This window comes from Erinaceus europaeus, chromosome X (assembly GCF_950295315.1).
Source record: "Erinaceus europaeus chromosome X, mEriEur2.1, whole genome shotgun sequence".
Lineage (NCBI taxonomy): Eukaryota > Metazoa > Chordata > Mammalia > Eulipotyphla > Erinaceidae > Erinaceus > Erinaceus europaeus.
The window spans coordinates 117,246,874-117,266,464 of NC_080185.1; the positions used below are offsets into that span (position 1 = coordinate 117,246,874).

Below are 19,591 nucleotides of genomic sequence, written 5' to 3' on the forward strand. Positions count from 1 at the left end.
ATTTTGCTATTTTTTTTCCTTTTGTTGCCCTTGTTGTTTTATTGTTGTAGTTATTATTGTTGTTGTCGTTGTTGTTGGATAGGGCAGAGAGAAATGGAGAGAGGAGGGGAAGACAGAGAGGGGGAGAGAAAGATAGACACCTGCAGACCTGCTTCACTGCCTGTGAAGCAACGCCCCTACAGGTGGGGAGCCGGGGGTTCGAACCTGAATCCTTATGCCAATCCCTGCGCTTTGCGCCACATGCGTTTAACCCGCTGCGCTACCACCCAACTCCCATTTTGCTATTTTTATTGAACACTTTTCTTAATAACTGAGTAGTATTCCACTGTGTATATATACCACAACTTTCTAAGCCACTGATCTGTTGTTGGACACCTGAGTTGCTTCCAGGTTTTGGCTATTACAAATTGTGCTGCTGTCAACATAGGTGTACGCAAATCTTTTTGGGTGAGTGTATTTGGTTCCTTAGATATATCCTCAGGAGAAGAATTACAGGGTCATAGGGATGGTCCACTTCTAGCCTTCTGAGAGTTCTCCAGACTGCTCTCCACAGGGGTTAGACCAAATGACATTTCCACCAGCAGTGCAGTTCCTTTGCCCCCCAACCTCTTCAGCACTTGTTGCTGCTACCCTTTCTGATTTAAGACATTCTCACAGGAGTGAAGTGGTACCTCACTGATGTCTTTATTTGCATTTCTCTGACAACCAGTGATTTGGAGCATTTTTTCATGTTTGTTGGCCTTTTGGATCTCTCCTTTGGTGAATATTCTGTTCATATCCTCTCCCCATTTTTGGATGGGGTCATTTGTTCTTTTTGTTGTTGAGTTTGGTGAGCTCTTTATATATTTTGGTTATTAGCCACTTGTCTGATGTATGACAAGTAAAGATCTTTTACTGGGAATTGGGCGGTAGCGCAGCAGGTTGGATGCACATGGTGTAAAGCGCAAGGACCTGCATGGGGATCCCAGTTCAAGCCCCCGGCTCCCCACCTGCAGGGAAGTCACTTCACAGGCGGTGAAGCAGGTCTGCAGGTGTCTATCTTTCTCTCCCCCTCTGTCTTCCCCTCCTCTCTCCATTTTCTCTCTGTCCTATCTAACAACGAAGACATCAAGAACAACAATAATAATTACAACAACAATAAGAAACAAGGACAACAAAAGGGGAAAATAAATAAATAAAATTTTTTAAAAAAGATCTTTTCCCACTCTGTAAGGGGTCTCTTCATTTGGGTGGTGGTTTCTTTTGCTGTGCAGAAGATTTTTAATTTGATGTAGCCCCGTTGGTTTATTGTTGTCTTAGTCTTCTTTGTAATTGGATTCATATCATTGAAGATGCTTTTAAAACGTACAGAAAAGAGTTCTGCCAATATTTTCCTCGAAGTATTTGTTAGTTTCTGGTCTAACATCCAGGTCTTTGATCCATTTGGAATCTACTTTTGTGTTTTGTAAATTATGGTGGTTCAATTTCATTCTTCTGCATGTTTCAACCCAATTTTTCCTGTACTGTTTGTTGAAGAGACTCTCCTTTCCCCATTTAATAGTCTTGGGCACTTTTGTCAAAGATTAGATGTCCATAGGTTTGGGTGTTAGTGGATTTCCTTTTCTACTATGTTTCAGCTGGTTATTGCTTGTTTATAAAATTATGTATGTTCAAATTTTTAACATAGTTTGGAAAATTCATTTCAGAAGTCAAATTAGTTATAAGCATCTGTCAGTTATGGAAGAGTGAGATCATTGTTTTCTTCTGTTTATTATTTTTTGTAGTCTAAAGTCTAAGCTCTATAGTTTATCAGACCCTGTATAATAAAATCAATGTGTATGTCCCCCACATTGTCGTTTGGCATACACATTTATCCTCTGCTGAAAATCTAATCACTTGAATGTGTCAAGTTCTCTTTTGCTTTTAGGCTTTCATAAGTCATGTTGCTTCTCCAAGAATTAATTCTTTCTTAAAAATATTTATTTATTTATTAGATAGAGACATAGATAAATTTATAGGGGAGACAGAGGGAGAGAGAGAGAGAGAGATACGTGCTGTACTGCTTCATCACCGTGAAGCTTTACCCCTACAGGTGGGGATCAGGGGCTTGAGCCTGGGTCCTTAGACACCACTTGGCCACCCCAGAAACCACTTCAACTGAGACTTGTTCCTGACACTACCACTTTCATTTCCACCTGAGTTCAGTGTTTTCCTTTGTGCTGCCATAGCAGCCTGTGTGTATCCTAAATAGCAACGAATACCACACTAGATTCCACTGCTTGTTTTTTTTTTTTCTCTATACTCCCTACCAACCTGTGAGTGTCATGAGTAACCATGCCTGGTGTATTCCTTGCTTTCTAGCCTGTGCCCAGTACCAGCTGGTTGGTGTTTAATAAGTATTTGTTAATTAAATGAACTCATACATGAAGCTTTGGTTAGAGCGAGGACCCAGGCACAGGGTTGCCTGAGCTACCTTTAAATTTGGTCTTGATTCCTGCCCTTCCCAGACCATTTGTGGAGTTTTACTTCATATGTAGTTCATGTTTATGTTCATTTAAGCAAACATGAAAAGCAATTAATGTATTAATAGTGATTATTTTTTCTGCCAGCATCTACCTTTTTATGTAACAGTTCCTTTGGAAGGAAAACCTTTCAGACATTTTATTCTTAGTCTAAAATTAAAACAGTTTCCATTGTGATGTTATATGGCTCATATTTTCCCTCAGAGTACTCACAGTATTAATAGCATTTGCAGCTGGAAGATAACTACATTATGAGATAGATTTAAAAGCTACAGGACTAAAATATTACCAGCAGTGTGGGTTAAGTTGTTGAGGAGAACATCCCTGATTATAGAAATCAGGTTTATGGATAAAATAAAATCCTAATATTTACTATTTCTTTGGTGATACTGAATCCAACAGGTTGTCAAAATATACACTAGACAAAGTTTTAAGTTGTAGGGTAGGGAGATAGGAAATAAAAAGCCTTTGTGCCTTAGGCTCTAAGGTCCCAAATTTAGTCTATGGCATCACCATAAGCCAGAGATGAGCAGTGCTCTGATAAAATAAATAAATTGCAGTTTCCTTTAATGTACAATTGAAAGTTGTTGTTTTGTCAGCATTAAATAATGAAAATGGAGATGTTACATTAGTTACATGTTTGATGCATAACAAATTAATCTAAATTTAGTGATTTTTTTAACAGCATACATTTATTATCTCACAATTTCTGCAGTCCAGGAATCTGGGCATAGCTTAATTGGATTCTTTGATTCAGAGTCTTTTAAAGACTATAATCAGGAAGTTGGCCAGGGCTAGAGTGTCATCTGAACCTTGACTAGAGAAGAGTCTCCTTCCAAGTTCATGTGTTTATTGGCCTAGATTCCTGGCCCATAGAAACTTCAAGTTAATAATTGTATGTGGGGAGTTTGTCGACTAGTAGACTTTCTTGTCCTTCCCTTTTCCATAAACTTGGATGCAGCGTGTGATGATAAGCCATTTTTAGCCACAGCAAAACCATAGAATGAATGGAGAATAGTAAGAGACCCAGTTATCTATAGCCATTTCTCAACCTAAAATACCACCTTACAATGATCTGCATTGGACTGACTTGTTTGAGCTATTGCATTTTGAGGTCTTTTTGTTAGAGCAACTTAGTCTGTACTGACTGAGTACATCTAATCATTCATTAACCGAGTAGTTAATGAATGTCTGTCAGGTGCCAAGAATTGTTAGAGTGTTGGAAGCATGTACATAAAAGCATAGAGTGGACACTTGTGGTTTGTAAATGGGAAAATAAAAACCTTTTATTTTCTTTTTCTCTGGGAAATTATCACGTACAACAACAAGGAGAATAGAGCCAGAGAGAAAACTCACCAGGTAGGGTGCATCTCTTGCCATGCATTCATTGCATGTTTGAGCCATGACAAATCATGGGAAGATTGTATGGCAGTGGAGGAAACTCTGGTGCTAAGGTGTGCTTCCTTCTTTACATCTCTTTTTATCTGAATAGAGAAGTGGCTCAGGAGTAGTGAAATTGAGTATGTGTGGCCCTGGCTCCATAAGAAAAAAAATAAACGAAACAGGAGTATAAAAAACAGAAACTTGGTCTTTGAAATTAAAAAATTTCTATAATTTAAACTGTACTATGTAAGCATGTGGTAAAATGTAATAAATATGATAAAAGAGGAAGTTGGAGCCAGGTGGTGGCACACTTGGTTGGGCGTACATTACAATGTTCAAGGACCTGGGTTCGAGCCCTCGGTCCCCACCTGCAGTGGGAAAGCTTTGCGAGTGGTGAAGCAGAGCTGCAGGTGTCTCTCTGTCTCTCTCACTCTCTGTCACTCCCTTCTCTCTAGATTTCTGTCTCTGTCCAATAAATAAAGATAATAAAAAAAAACTTTAAAAAAAGAGGAAGTTATAGGACCTAGGTGCTTTTAGAGGAGTATAGTATCAAGAAGCAAGCCTAATTCACATTCCCCAGGTCCCCCAAAAGAGCTTAAGAAGGAGATCACCAGGTACAGCACTGAGGTGAAAGCAGAGGTTGATTAAATGTTGATATAGATAGCCTCCACTAATGTCTTTGTCCTACCCCTGGAAGAGACAGAGATCATTTTATGGAGAAAAAGAAAGCAGAAATGCTCTAGACATGGGACATTTCAGGCATATTAGGAGGGGGGGGATGAAGCACTAGATTAGAAATGGAGGTCAGGTGAAACCCTCTGACTGAATGATGCTATCACCACTTCCTCTCCCGATTCTACAACTATCACCCTTCTTCGCCGGACAATTGAACGAGGCCCTACATTTTTTCTTTAATGAAAACATTTTGTGAGATTTTCAGCGTAAATACTGACTACTTGATCAGTTAACCTTTTTTTTTTTTCTTATAAAAAGCCTACTACTTTACAAGCTGTAGAACATCTGGTACACTTCTTAGACCTTCACTTTTAAATTTAAGTGAAAAGCCAAATGTCACCAGACATTTGAGGAAACCTTCCAACATGAAAGAATTAGATCTTAAAGAAACAGTGCGGTTAAAGGGAAAATTTTAAACAAATTCTCAGTGTTTAGAGACAAGACTGATTCCTCTAAAGCAAGTTGTATGCTATTTAGAAAGCAATTTGAAAAAGAAGAAAACTTTAGAAATTAATGATGATAGAAATATTTTATATTTTAGTAGAACATTTAGGTACAAAAGTTGAAAAACCTCCTAAGAAAGTAAAATAAAGCAAGGAGACAGAAAACAGGAGAGAGGAATGCTCAAACATCTACCTAATAGGACCTCAAGAAAGAGGAAAGAAGTATCATAAGGTATGTGATTTTTTTTCATATTTTAGCATCTTTGAAATTAGTATACTTGTTATAGTCAGTGAGGCACATTTTAATTGGCAGCATATTCACAATACTTTAGTGATAATTGTGTTCTTAGATAATGTGGAATACTAAAGTAACAAAATTTCCCCGAAATGAAGACCATGCATATCCAAATGAAAACATCCACTAAAAGTCTACTGATGGAGAAAAATCAGCACTCTTAGGAAATATCATTATTATGAAATATCAGGACAGAGAAATAACTCACCTGGTAGAGCATGCACTTTGCCATGCACAATGACCTGGGTTTAAGCCCCCTGTCTACAAATTGGAGGCACCATGCAAAGGGGGAATTTAACAAATAGTGAGACCGTGCTATGGTGTCTCTCCTTCTCTGCATCTATCTCACCCCCCTCCCCCCCGCCAGGAGTTGTGGAATCATGCAGACTTGAAACCCTAGCAGCAAGCTAGAAGAAAAGATAGGAGACGATGCCTTTGAAATGCTTAGTGAAAATTATTTTAAAACAAGATTTTTTTTTTCAGATACAAACCTATTCTTAGGAAGTTGCTGGGAAATGAACATTGTCAACATTTTGAAGGGTTCTGAAGGAAAAGAAATATGAGATTCAGACAACAAGGAATCTAACATTTACAAGAATGATGAAGAAAGTTGTTTCCCATGCTTCAGAAGACTGGGTCATTCCATAGACTTAGGGAATACTCAGTTCAGATTGAAGCAGACAGTCTCCAGAAAAACAAAGAGATAGATGTGAGGAATTTTCTAATAGGTTTCAGTGTTGAAAAATCTACTTGAAAGACAGGGTGAAAAGATTCTGAGGAAGATGCAAAGATGAGAAAGCTAGTTAAAGAACAAAACAACTCGAATTTTTAAAAAATATATGTATTTTTTAACATTTATCTATTTCCCCCTTGTTGCCTTTGTTGTTTTTTATTGTTGTTGTAGTTATTATTGTTGTTGTTATTGATGTCATAGTTGTTAGATAGGACAGAGAGAAATAGAGAGAGGAGGGAAAGACAACCCGACCTTTTCTTAAACACCATTTCCCCATGAGAATGTCTTCACCTAAAGTTTGACGTTTTCTTCTCCAAATTCTATACCTAGTTGCAAAAGTGAGGTTAAATTTCATGTTTTCTGTGCAATTTTACCTGATGATGCTAGTTACAACTACTATTATTTTTAAAGGAGATTTATTTATTTTCATAAAAGAGTGAAAGAGAGAGGCAGAGAGCATGCACCACTCAACTCTGGCATATGACAGTGCCAGGAATTGAAGCTGGGACCTCTTGGGTAAAGTCTGGTGCTCCTCCCTGACCTACAATTACTTTTAGTTAATAAACTTTATCAATTTATCTATCTGTTACTAATGAGATAGAGAAAACCAGAGTATCACTCTGACATGTACAATGCTAGGGATTCAACTCATGAGCTCATACTTGAGAGTCCCAACACTGTGTCACTGCCCATACAGCACTACTTAATTTATATCAGAGGTTAAAAAGTGAAAGAATGTTACAAAGCTTATAATGAAAAAGCAGCACTACCCCAAGTTTTTAGCAAGCTGTCAACTGTTTTCTTATTCCCTCTGGTATTTAACTCTATTGTACATAATAATCTTATACTACTTTCTTTTGATTTGTCAATTTCAGTCATCCCTTTGGACATCCTTTTACATGTGACCGAGTACTCATATAAAATAGCTTGAATTAAGATTGAGTCTTATTTATTTATTTATTTATTTATTTTTGCTGCTCCACACCTGCCTGGGTTAATATTTAGTCTTTATGGTTATTCCAATTATGTAAACATTGTTTACTATTGAGGTATGGAATACTTGTACCTAGCTGTTGTTTCTCCTTAAAATTTTAGTTGTTGGGAGTCGGGTGGTAGTGCAGTGGGTTAAGTGCACATGGTGTGAAGCACAAGGACCGGCATTAGGATCCGGTTCGAGCCCCCGACTCCTCACCTGCAGGAGGAATGCTTCACAAGTGGTGAAGCAGGTCTGCAGGTGTCTATCTTTCTCTTTCCCTCTCTGTCTTCTCCTCCTTTCTCCATTTGTCTCTGTCCTATCCAACAACAACAACATCAATGGCAATAATAGCAATAATAATGACAACAACAAGAGCAATAAAACGGGGAAAAATGGCCTCCAGGAGCAGTGGATTTATGGTGCAGGCACCAAGCCCCAGCAATAATCCTGGCGGCAAATATATAAATATATATGTATTTTAAAAAGGTCAAAGGTTTTGCAGTGGGTTGAAGCTAGGTGAGCAATAATAATAATAGTTGTTATTATTGTTATTATTCACCACCAGAGTGAGGCTCAGTGCCTGCATGGCTCCGCCATTCCTGGTGGCCTTGCCCCCCCCTTTCCTTTTTTTCCTTTTTTGTTAGAGGTAAGAGAGACAGAAGGAGAAATACCTGCATCTGTGCTCCACTGCTTATGAAGCTTCTTCTCCACTGGTAGTAACCAGGGTTTTAAAGCATGGTGATATCTGCACTTTGCCAAATGAGCCACCATTTGACCCCACTGAATTAATTTGAACAAATGTGATAGCCCACAGGAAAGTCATATTTCTCCTACACATAAATTATCTTCATGCAAACGATCTTACTGTATAGAACTGCCTTTATCGCTTAAACAAGTCCTATAGGTTTCTGTTTGTGATAGAATCATTTCATTCTGCCTGGATCTTTTCCCTCTCATGCCCTTGTTCACTGCCATAACACCTTGTCTCTTTTCTATATCATAGAACGTTGCTTGTCTTTATACATCTGACCTAAAACTTGTATTTCCTAAACAAAATATATCTATAGAATTGAGCCTTAAACTAAATAATCATCACCTTCTGTTATCTTGCTTCACCAGTAACATTGCTTATTAAACCTTAATTATATATAATTAGTTGGACTTCTCACTTCCAGCATCTTGTTCTCCCTGCCCTGCTGGGGAGAGTTGATTATTTTTGTCCTTTATTCCTATGGGTTTTGTTAGAAGGACTACCTTCATAGCAGAATTTAGATGCCATATAGCTCCTCAAATTAAAATAGTTTCTGGACTTGAATATTTTCCATCTTCTTTCAGCTGACCAGAGGTCTCTACACTCTGCCATGACCCATGCTGAAGAAATTGGGAGTCTTGAATGTTGAGCTTTCTTTAGTCATCCCAAAACTATTAAAGTATTTTGTTAGGGGGAGAGAATCCTCTTAAGACTTATCAGAGGACCAGGCAAAGATCCTTTCGAGGCTTACAAATTAAAGAAGGTGCCTTATAACTCACTTGGATAGTGTGTTTGCTTTGTCATGCATATGACCTAGGTTTGAGGCATGCTACCACCACACTGAAGGAAGCTTTGGATACAGAAGGAACATTATTATTTTTTTAAATCTTTATTTGATTGGCCAGAAATTGAGAGGGAAGGTGGTTATAGAGAGGGAAAGAGACAGAGACACCTGCAGCACTGCTTCACCACTCGTGAAGCTTTCCCCCTGCAGGTGGGGACCGAGGACTTGAACCTGGCTCCCTGTGCACTGTAATATGTACACACAACCAGGTGCGCCACCACCTGGCCTCCTGAAGGAAACTTCGGTATTGTGATGTCTTTCTCTCCATCTCTATCTCTGTATCTCTGCTTTTCTATCTGAAAAAGTTGGCCATTAGTGGTGAGGCCCCAATTATGACAAAATAATAATAATAATAATAATAATAATAATAATAATAATAAGTTAAAGGCAATAAATAAATACTAAGACAAAGTTTACCCCAGTGTGTTCATTTTTCTGTCTTTTTTCTTCCCAAGACTGTTCCTGTTCTCTGGCTAGCCACCAAAGATAAATTATGTACTTTAGTCACCAAAGTAAAAGACTCTGGGGTGAGAGGGAGGGTTCAGATCATGATGGAAGAGGAGGACTACTGGGGGTTGAGTTGTTATGTGGAAAACTGGGAAATGTTATGCATGTGAAAACTATTGTATTTTACTGTCAACTGTAAACCGTTAATCCCCAATAAAGAATTTTTTTTATTATGTACTTTAGGAACTAGAGTGGCTCCAGTAATATTTTGGTTCACAATAGGCTCAGCCTCGGTTAAAAAAATATGTGAAACTTGTCAGTAGGGGCATCATACTTCCTGACTTAAAATTATACTGCAGTGCTGTTACAGTCAGAACTGCCTGGTATTGGAGCAAAAATAGATAGGCTAATAGAATAGAACTAAAAGCTTAGAAATAGACACTCACAACTATGGACCTCTAATTTTTGGCAAAAGGGCCCAAAACATTAAATGAAGGAAAGAGCATCTCTTCAAATGTTGTTAGGCAAATTAGGTTGAAAAGTGCAGAAGAATGATTTTGGACCACCACATTCACCCTACACAAAGCAAATCCCAAATAATCCAAAGATATGAATGTTACACCAGAAACCATCAAATATTTAGAGGAAAACATTAACAGAAATGCTTTTAAATGTACCTTTCATTATCTGAGAGTATATTTTAGTACTTAGGTCATGGGAAGAATACTCTAGTAGCTCTAAGTATATTTGAAAATATTTCTCAAAGAAGAGATTCAGAGGGCCAATAGACATACAAAAAATGCTCAGAGTCTCTGATAATCAAAAATGCAAATAAAGACAAGATACTACTTTATACCTGTGAGAATGTCTTAAATTAGAAAGGGCAAACAAATGTTATGGAGGATGTGGGGGACAAGGAATCCTACATTGCTGTTGGGAATGTAAATTGTGGACAGTTAGAAATGCACCTACCATATGACCAGCAGTTTCTGTCCTGGGGGTTTATCTGAAGGAAACAACATTTATCCAAAAATATGTATGTAACACCTATGTTCATAGCAACATGGTTCATAATAACCCAAACTTGCATGCAACCCAGATACCCAGCAAAAGATGAGTGGCTAAGAAAAGTTGTGATTGTATATGTTGGGTTGTCAAAAAAGTCATGACACATTTTTGCCTAGAAAATTAGAAAAATGAATCATGACTAGAGGGCTCTGAACCCCAATTCCACCAAGACCAGAAATGTTTGTCACCAGGAATTTTTGTTTTTATTCCATCACTAAAGGAAAGAGAATGCGGAAAACACCAGAGGAAGTCAGGCACTGTTTCACTTATCTGAAAGGGAAGAGGAAAAAGGAAGATGCTTAGAAGTACTACTATGTATAGATAGACTTAGGTATAGACGGTATATATATAAATCGGACTACTGCAAAATTCTGACTCACGTAAGTGGTACTGCTACTCCCTTGCCCTCTCTTCTTGTCACAGGAGATAGTGCAAGTGGAATGCAGCAGGCTTTCCATTGAATCAGGGTTTTCAGTGCTCTAGGAACCCACTAGTATTTGGTTCAAGTCAAAACTTATTTCCCATCTATGATTTAATACCTTAGATCCTTAACACTTCATAACATCTGCTAATGATGTATGCTATAGGATATTTCTCCTTTATGTAAATAGTGAACTCTATAGTGTGAAGATTTAAATGGTTCCTACAAAATTTGTATCCAAAGGAATCAGCTGAGAATGTAATTTAGGACCTGGAGAAATAGCTCAGTGATAGAGTACATGTTTCTTATGTATGAGGTCCTGGGTTTGATCCCTGACACCTAGTTGCGTAAAGGAACATACTAATTTTAAGTTTTGATTATAAGGATTGATTTTTCTCCAATGGTGTTCAGTGCCAAGGAATCATGAAGCTGGTTGATAATTAAACTTATATGTAACATATATAACATATGACATATATAACACATGACATATAACATATATAATGTGACATATATAACATCTATAACATGACATATAACAGTGTTCACAACTCTGCTTTGCACCCTCTATTGAGCTGTGTTCCTTCAGGGTCTTAAGAAAAGGTCTTGTATTTTTTTGGTTTCTGGTCTACAGTAGCCACGTATACAAGCTACATATGCATGTTCCTTGCCCAGATAGAATTGCTAGTTTTGCATCCACCGATATCACAGCCATTCCCACTTTCAAACTATGTACTGGAATAAAGGTTCCCTAACTTCTAAGCTTAGTTTCTTCATCGATATGTGAGAGAATTCAATTATAGGGACTAAGGACTCGGTGTTAAAAAAAAAAGTTAGAAAAAGAACTACAAAGTAGATCTATAAAAAGCAAGAGGAAGGAATTAAATATAAATTCCAAAATCATTAAAAAACAGGAAAAAAAAAACAAAAGCAAATGCACAACATTAGGAAAGCACAACAGGATATAACCACAGATAGGAAGGAGATTAAAACATAACAACTAAAATATTTACAGATGAAATGATTTAATGTCTGGGATTTGCTTCAAAGTTAATTACAGGGGCAGGGGGAAATGATTGTATGAAGCAGGATTGATCACGGTAATTGTTAGAGCTGAGTGCTGGATACATGAAAATTTGTTAAACTATTGTGTCCACTTTTATATATGCTTGAACTTTTTCCTTTAAATTTAATTTTGAAAACAGAATTTGAGTGTAACTCTATACTAATATGAAAGTTTTTATGAAACAATATCATTTTCTAGGAAAATCTAGATGATAGGGGATGCAAAAACTTGAGTATACTGCTAAGAAAAGATAAATTTAAGTTATACAAGAAAAAGCACTCTCGGGGGCCAGGAGGTAGCACATCAAGTTAAACACACATGGCGTGAAGCACATGGACCGGTGTAAGGATCCCGGTTCGAGCCCCCCAGCGCCCCACCTGCAGGGGGGTCACCTCACAAGCAGTGAAGCAGATCTGCAGGTGTCTGTCTCTCCTCCTCTCTGTCTTCCCTTCCTCTCTCAATTTCTCTCTGTCCTATCCAACAACAACAGCAGTAACAATCATAACAAGGGCAACAAAAATGGGAAAAAAAATGGCATCCAGGAGCAGTGGATTCATGGTGCAAGCACTGAGCCCCAACGATGACCCTGGAGACAAAAAAAAAAAAAAAGAAAAAAGAAAAAGCACTCTTTGCACTGCCAGACCACACTGATTTCATAGGAGAAATATTTTAAACTTCTAGGAAGTAGATCATTCTGTGGTTTCTAAATGGTTCCAAATATAGGGATATTTACATTGTTTTCTGTCTTGTTTTATAAATTAACATGGCCCCGAATGTGAAAATTAACACAGAAAAGGAAATGTTAACAAATTGCTTAATGATTTAACATGCAAAAATAATTTAAGAGTTTACAAATCTGAGAAGAAAGCATAATGGTGAAGCAAATGACTTTCATACTGGAGGCTGTGAATTCCCAGGTCCCAGGTTCAGTCCCCAGTACCACCATAAGCCAGAGCTGAGCTTTTAAATGTTCACAAATCATGTTTGAAATTATATGGTGGTGGTGGGATATTGATATTTTTGTCATGGTCATGGTGTCATAACATATTTTGAAGAGGTGTGACATTGTTCCCCTAAAACCGATGTGATGTCAATAAGAATAAATAAAAACATTTAAACTATGTCAACAATACAATTATGGACTTATATTAAAACTATGCATTTTCACAGAAATGGAAGCGTATTTGGACTTCTGTTGTTCTCAGTATTCTGAATTACCTAATCAGTAAGTCAAAAGATAATGAAGTTCTCCTTTTCCATATCTGGATGGAACTTGTAAGAATCATGTTAAGTGAGATAAACCAGAAGGAGAAGGACAAATAATGGTTAATCTCACAGGTGAAATTTAAGAAACAAGCAAAGGGGGGGGGGGGGTTCGGGCGGTGGCGCAGTGGGTTAAGCGCATGGGCGCTAAGCGCAAGGACCGACATAAGGATCCTGGTTCGAGCCCCCGGCTCCCCACCTGCAGGGGAGTCGCTTCACAAGCAGTGAAGCAGGCCTGCAGGTGTCTTTCTTTCCCTCCCCCTCCCTGTCTTCCCCTCCTCTCTCCATTTCTCTCTGTCCTATCCAACAATGAACAACATCAACAATGGCAATAATAATAACCACAACGAAGCTACAAAAGGGGGGAAAAATGGCCTCCAGGAGCGGTGGATTCATGGTGCAGGCACCGAGCCCAGCAATAACCCTGGAGGGAAAAAAAAATAAAAAATAAAGAAAGAAAGAAAGAAAGAAAGAAAGAAAGAAAGAAAGAAAGAAAGAAAGAAAGAAACAAGCAAAGAAAAAAGGAAAGTGTAGCTTGGACTAGGTAAGGTCTATTTTAACAAAGTATAAAGACACTGGGCTAGGAGGAGATGAGAACAGAGGGTGTTAGGGACCTAGTGTATGGTGGTGAAGAGAGACTTGACTGGCGATGAGTAGAGTGGACAGACACCTATCACGAGAGATAAGAAATTGTACCCATGTAAACCATTATCTACAACTATCCTGTAAATAACAACCCAATGCCAATAAAATGATAGTTAAAATAGGCTAAGGAGGTAACTCTAGTCTTTGTGAAAATATGTAGAATAAAAATTTTGAGGCATTGTCCCTAAAAACGATATGTGTAGCATGGTCCAGGTGTACGTGTGTATTTATTTGTACACAGTAAAAAATGGAAGGAAAATCACCAAAATGGTGATATTTTATTTTTCTATTTATTACTTATTCCCTGTAATGAACATGCATTGCTTTTATAATAAAAAGTAAGAGGTGGGCTAAATGTAAACAGTACTTTCTAGTTTGAAATGTGGAACAGATGATACTTGTGTATCATATGCAAGTATCATCTGTTCCAGATTTCAACATATGACACTTCTTCAGATAGCCATTACCTGCATGTTGCTTTGTGCTATTTCTTTTTTTTAAGTATTTTTTTTATTTATTAATGAGAGGGGTAGGAAAGAGAGAGAAAGAACCAGACATCTCCCTGGTTCATGTGCTGCCAGGGATAGAACTCAGGACCTCATGCTTCAGAGACCAATGTTTTATCCACTGTGCCACCTCCTGGGACCACAACTTTGTGCTATTTTTGATGTGGATGCAAAGATAGGTTTGGTGCCTATTGTTAAGATTAATCTGGTGGTAGCAATAGGATGTGCTTAAATAGTAACAAGTATCACAAGTGATGTACTTGAGTTTTTTTTTTTTTAAGAACTTTCATTTTGTTTAGGAGAATGATAATACCTAAATAAAGCAGTTGTTCTGTAATGAATTGTAACATGATAAAGAAAAAAGCTTCCAATTATGTGAACTAGTCTTTGAATTTTGCCTATGGTGCTTTTGATGTAGAGGTGTTTTTCTATTCCATTTTTCTTTCATTTTATTTTTATTAATTTATTTTCTTTTATTGTTAACTAAAGTACTATTCCTCTCTGGCCTATGTTGGTACAGAGGATTAAACCTAAGACCTCAGCACCTCAAGCATGAGAATCTTTTGTATAACCATTATGCTATCTCTCTAGCCAGAGATGCTTTTGATTTTTATAATAAGCTGTCTTCCTTTTTGGCTCCTGCATTTTCTAAATGGATAGTCAAATATCCTAAGACCTCCTTCAAATGAAAAGTTCAACATTTAATCTTTTCTGTCATTCTACTTGTCTTTTGTACACATTGTTTTATCTCAGGTAACTTTTCAACTCAAGGAAACTAGTTTGGGATTTTAGCATATGAAATATTGCTTCATTTTTTAGTGCTAGTATTAAAAAACACAACACATAGCAAAGTGTGAAGTAATAATTTGAGGATCTATTCATTATATTCAGTTTAAGTTAATTTTTTAAATAAAAAAAGTTATTTGCTTGCTCCTGTTTAGAAGTGTGATTTGCATAAAGTTGGTGACTGGTGTATGCAGAGATAGGCTTATTTTGATTTGTTATTAATCGGTTTTACAGTCAACACAATGTCTGCTACTCCTCAGCCTTTTTTTATAGATCCCTTTTTGGGGGCAGGGGTTAGAATGTTACTTCATGAGATTGTTGTTACAGGATCCAATTTCACATCTCTCTGTGATAGGTGTCAGCTTACTATACACTTTGCCCTCTTTCTCCACCATAGGACACTGGTTCCTGACATCCCTCCTTTAGAGTCCTTGGGTCTGCTGCAGTAGACTATTTCTAATTAAGCTTTCCCCATTTTTCCCCTTCATTGTTTCTTAAGTTCCATCTGTGAGTGATATTGTTCAGTATTTGTCCTTATGACTTAGTAGGATTCGTTTAAGTCCCATCCAAGTGGTAGCAAAAGAGAAAGTGTCATCATTTTATGCAGCTGAATAGTAATTAGGCAATGTTAATAGTAAGGTGGCAGGTTACAAAACTAACATGTAGAAATCAATAGCATTCCTATGTGCACGCACTAAATGAGAGAGAGAAAACAAAATAGCAGTTCCATTTACGGCAGAAGCAAACAGAATAGGATGTCTAGGATTAAATTTAACTAAGGAGGTGGAAGGCTTGTACATTGAAAACCAAGTCTCTACTAAATAGAAGAGGACACAAAGAAATAGAAGAATAGCCCGTGTTTGTATGTTGAAATAATTTGTATTGCTAAAATGATCATCCTGGAACTGGAGGCGATTATGTTTAGTGAAATAAGTGAAGAGATGAAAGACAACTACTAGATGTGGAATCTAGAGAACTGACACACATAAGCCTTCAGAGAGAGAGGGAGGGAGGGAGGGGGAGAGGACTACAGTGCTTATCTTTGTAAGGATGAGGACACTTTGGTGCTGAGTGTACTGTGGAGCTATACTCTGTAATCTTACAATCTTCTAACTCACTATTAATCACAAATTTTTAAAAAATGGCAAAAAACAATGACCCAGAGCAATATACAGAGTCAGTACAGTCCCTGTCAAAGTCCCACGGAATTTCTTTAAGGGGATAGAACAAACAATACAGTTTGTCTGGACTCACCAAAGCAATTCTGAGAAAGAAAAAAAAAAAAAAAAAAAAGAACAGGAATGAGGACCTCACACTCTGGACTTCAAACTTGTAAGTCTTAAGAGATCTCTCAGATACCATGTACTTCTGAGTTAAGTATTCTGGTCTTGGTGTCTTTTTGTAGTCTTTGGAAAGATGGGAAAGTTCATGCTCTGATGAAAAGTTTCTTAGTGCTTTCCTTGCTGAAAAATTTAAATGTACAGTTTTAATCAAGAGAAGTATATAATTTCTAAAACAGAATTCATTTCTGTCTTGAATATTTGTTTGGGCCCCAGTTGATTCTGTTATGTATTATTTCACAGATATTTTGTTTCATTGATTTACCATTTGTTTACAGTACTGTGTTAATTTGGTGAAGGCAGCTTCACACTTCTGTATTTATATAACTTTCACTGCAGTTAACACCACAAGATCTAGTACCATCCAAATTTAGGGTTTTTTAAATTAAAAGTTTTTTCAGTTATTCTTTATTTTAAAATAATTTTACTTATAGTTATTTTTATATTTTATTTATAGGGTAGAGACACAGGAAAATTGAGAGTAGAGAGGGAGAGAGACACCAGCAGCTCTGCTTCACTGCTTGTGAAGAGCTTTCCCCCTACAGGTGAGGACTAGGGGCTTGAATCCGGATCCTTGAGCATGGTAACATGTGCGCTCTAATGGGTGTGTCGCTGTCTGGCCACCCACTAATTTCTGAACTTCCATTAAGTTACTTATAGAGTATTGCCACAAAATCTATATAGCAGAAATATTTCTATAGCAGAAAGAGCTTTTCACGTAGTTTCTGTTATACCCAGTAGGCATTCTAATATTTGTTTAATAAAGCAGTGCTAAACTGAGATGCCGTTAGTAATAGATGGTATCATCATCAAATATGTGCCTATCTTCCTTTGCCCAGTAACTATGCTGATCGTTTCCAGTGTTTTCTGGAATTTCTTCAGGTTTTGACAATTTAGTTATTTTTATTAAATTCATACAGGCTGAGCAGGTAAACAATAAGGTTTTTGTTGATTTCACATAGATTACATTAAATAGAGCGTTGTCCCACAGCTCTCAATGCTTCTGACCACTTGTTTTGTTTAAATGCCACTATTTCAGTAATCATGAAGTAAGGGAATGTCTGACAGCTTGACCCTTCTTTCTTTTCCAGGTTGGCTTTTTCATAAATACTCCTTTTTGCTCCATAATAACCATGAGATTGGAATGAATATATAATATATAGGAATGTGAGTTTTAGCTGTCTGCCTTGAAGTCTTTAACATGGCTGGAAATTGATGTTCAGAAACTATATGAATTAAATGTAATTTATTTTCATGTAAGACAGGAAGGATTTGTCTTTATATTACATTAGAAAAGTATCTTTATATGGTCATTTTATGCCCATAGCTATGAAACACTTCCTTATTGATGGGGAACACCCATGACATGTCTATATATAACTCTAACATAGTGAAACTATCCTTCATAATGTTTGTATAAACATTAGAAATTCTCATATTTCACATGTGTATTAATAACTAATTATTTTAATAGAGTTAACTAGTTTTCAGTTGATTTTAAAGAGTTATAGCTAAGAAATACTGGCATTTCTCAGGATTGTGAAATAAAATAATGTTCATTTTACTAGTTGTGAAAATTGCTTGAGTTGCTGGGAACCAGGAGTAAAGAACATTTCAACAGGATTTTGCCATCAGGAAATCTGTTTTGGTTTCCTGTTCTGGCCTCCGTACCTATCAACTACATTAGTGCCCTCGCCATTATGTTTCTCCGTTCTTTTACCACAGGAAAATTGTCAGGCCTCTTTTTCTAGCATTTTTAGGACCCGCCTGACAGGAAATTTTCTAATTGCCGGAGCAGCTGGTAGGAGAAAACTTTGTAGGGGTTGGCCTTGCTTTTCTAACTTAAGTTTTTAGAAATTCTTTTACTACCATCATGGTCTCGTAGCCATGTTTAAATTTTTGTCTTTTCGTGTTCGCTCTATACAGGTAAGATTTGTTTAACTTCTTTAAAGACTAAAATGTTTTAGTTGGAGGTTAGTATAATTATACTAATTAAACAATTATTTCATTTTGTATGTTACAGAGTTCAAATTCAAAATCATTTTTAACAGAACTTTTAAAGGATATTTTTTCTGCTTACTGCAGTAAGCCAGTTACATCTGTGTAGCACACATTTTAACTCTGCATATTTTGTAGATTTATTTTTATGTTAGATTTTTTAGGGCTAGAATAATTTTACATTGTTAGTGTTTGTAATTTTGTCTAATAATAAGATTACTATACCTCTAAATATTGAATCAGAAATTAACAAAATTATAAATTCACTAATATTTAGGAGATTACTATAATGTTAGCAACATTTTGACAGGCAGAAGAATCTTTTATTTAAACAGGCAAGAACTGAAAATCAGATTTTTTTTAAATTGGTTCCTTTAAAAATTTGAAGGTTTAGTCAAGTACATTTAAGTAAATAGTTTTATTGAACTTATAGTAGTTGTTTTCAAAGTATTACTTTGTTAAAATGTGCTTAGTGAATGCTAACTTATATTTAATCTAAAATGCTGGCAAAGTCAACCTAATATTTTGCCATGAGAATTACACTATCCTGCTGCTCTTTAAAGGGAATTGAATTTACTGATTGGGATTTCCAATTGGGAGAAAGCACTGCTCTTCATGGCAGTGATTAAGAATGTTAGTCTGGAGAATGAGAACTGCTATTTTCTGAAACATAGATAGAAGGTGTTTTCCTGGAGCACTCCCTTAAAGAATTTGGTTAAAAGAAAACTACTGAGCATTTTTATTATCCATAAGCAAGTCAAGTAAATTACGTGGAATTGAAATTTAGAATAAATTATAATGTGGTTTCTCTCCGTGGCTTGAATAACCAGCCTAAATATGTGTCACAGACAAAAGAAAATCTTTGTATCTTTATCATACTGAAAAATTAGCATACCTTTAAAAAGTAAAAAAAAAAGTATATGTTATAGGCATAAATATATGAACTTTGCTTTAATTTAGAATTATACATAAGGAAAGTATACATTTTCATTTGTAACATGATTTCCAAAAAAAAAAAATTACACATCCATGGTAAGAAAATACTTATTTATTGACTTTTACCAAGGAACATTTAAGTATTTTACCTCAAGTTTCAATAAATGATATTTTCTGACATTAAGAAACAATCTAGAAAATACAAATGCCTTAAGAACACACTTCCTGACTCAAGGGAGGGTAGGAAAAAGGAAATTATGTATACAAGGCAGGGCATAATGCCAAATGTTGAATCATTCTTTAAAAATCAATTAATATCGCCCAGTTTGTTTTCTTAATTCTAGCATATTATAAATATTAGGCTTTCTGTAATTCAAATAAATGGCTTTTTGAGTTCTTATTAGTTATTTAATAGTAGTTTATAAGATTATAAAATTATAGGGCCATGCCACAG

The 19,591-nt window shown here is 36.4% G+C and overlaps 1 protein-coding gene across 8 annotated transcripts in view; it reads left to right on the forward strand.

Annotated features, from left to right (window-relative positions):
- RPS6KA3 (ribosomal protein S6 kinase A3) overlaps window positions 1-19,591 on the forward strand; it is a 142,516-nt gene that overhangs the window by 40,684 nt on the left and 82,241 nt on the right. Inside the window, exon 1 of one of the 8 annotated variants that reach the window (XM_007538904.3) lies at window positions 17,997-18,129. The exons of 6 other annotated variants lie outside the window; for them this stretch is intronic. In XM_007538904.3, the coding sequence (XP_007538966.1) occupies window positions 18,091-18,129 (39 nt within the window). In that variant the 5' untranslated portion in view covers window positions 17,997-18,090. Of the gene's footprint in view, window positions 1-17,996; window positions 18,130-19,591 lie in introns of those variants that run through there. One more of the 8 variants, XM_060182905.1, reaches the window with a different exon arrangement.